Source organism: Buceros rhinoceros, unplaced genomic scaffold (assembly GCF_000710305.1).
Source record: "Buceros rhinoceros silvestris isolate BGI_N320 unplaced genomic scaffold, ASM71030v1 scaffold14063, whole genome shotgun sequence".
Lineage (NCBI taxonomy): Eukaryota > Metazoa > Chordata > Aves > Bucerotiformes > Bucerotidae > Buceros > Buceros rhinoceros.
Genome location: NW_010404291.1, coordinates 6436 through 6704, shown reverse-complemented (window position 1 = coordinate 6704; position 269 = coordinate 6436). Strand labels below are relative to the sequence as shown.

At 66.2% G+C, this 269-nt stretch overlaps 1 protein-coding gene across 1 annotated transcript in view; it reads right to left on the bottom strand.

The window, feature by feature from the left end:
• Positions 1–269, bottom strand: part of CUL9 (cullin 9) — a gene marked incomplete at both ends in the record, with an annotated part of 16943 nt that overhangs the window by 10245 nt on the left and 6429 nt on the right. Inside the window, one exon of the mRNA XM_010133350.1 lies at positions 130–259. Coding sequence (XP_010131652.1) covers positions 130–259 — 130 coding nt within the window. The remainder of the gene's footprint in view (positions 1–129; positions 260–269) is intronic.

Sequence of the window (269 nt, the reverse complement as noted above, 5' to 3'; positions counted from 1 at the left end):
CAGGGCCAGCGTCGGTGCGAGGGCTGAGGGCCGGTCCCGCCAGGTACTCGTCCCACCTCTGGCTGAGCTGCTGCGGAGGGCCTGCGCCCCAGGGAGGCTCACACACGCCCCCGCTGCCGTGACACTCACTCCGCTTGCAGAAGTTGGCAAACTCATGCAGGGGGGAACTCAGCGCTGCGGAGAAAAACCTCCCAGGCTCATCCATGTGGCAGAAAGGGGAAATGGGCCAGCAGCGCGGGGACAAGACCAGCACCTTCACCTCTGGCACA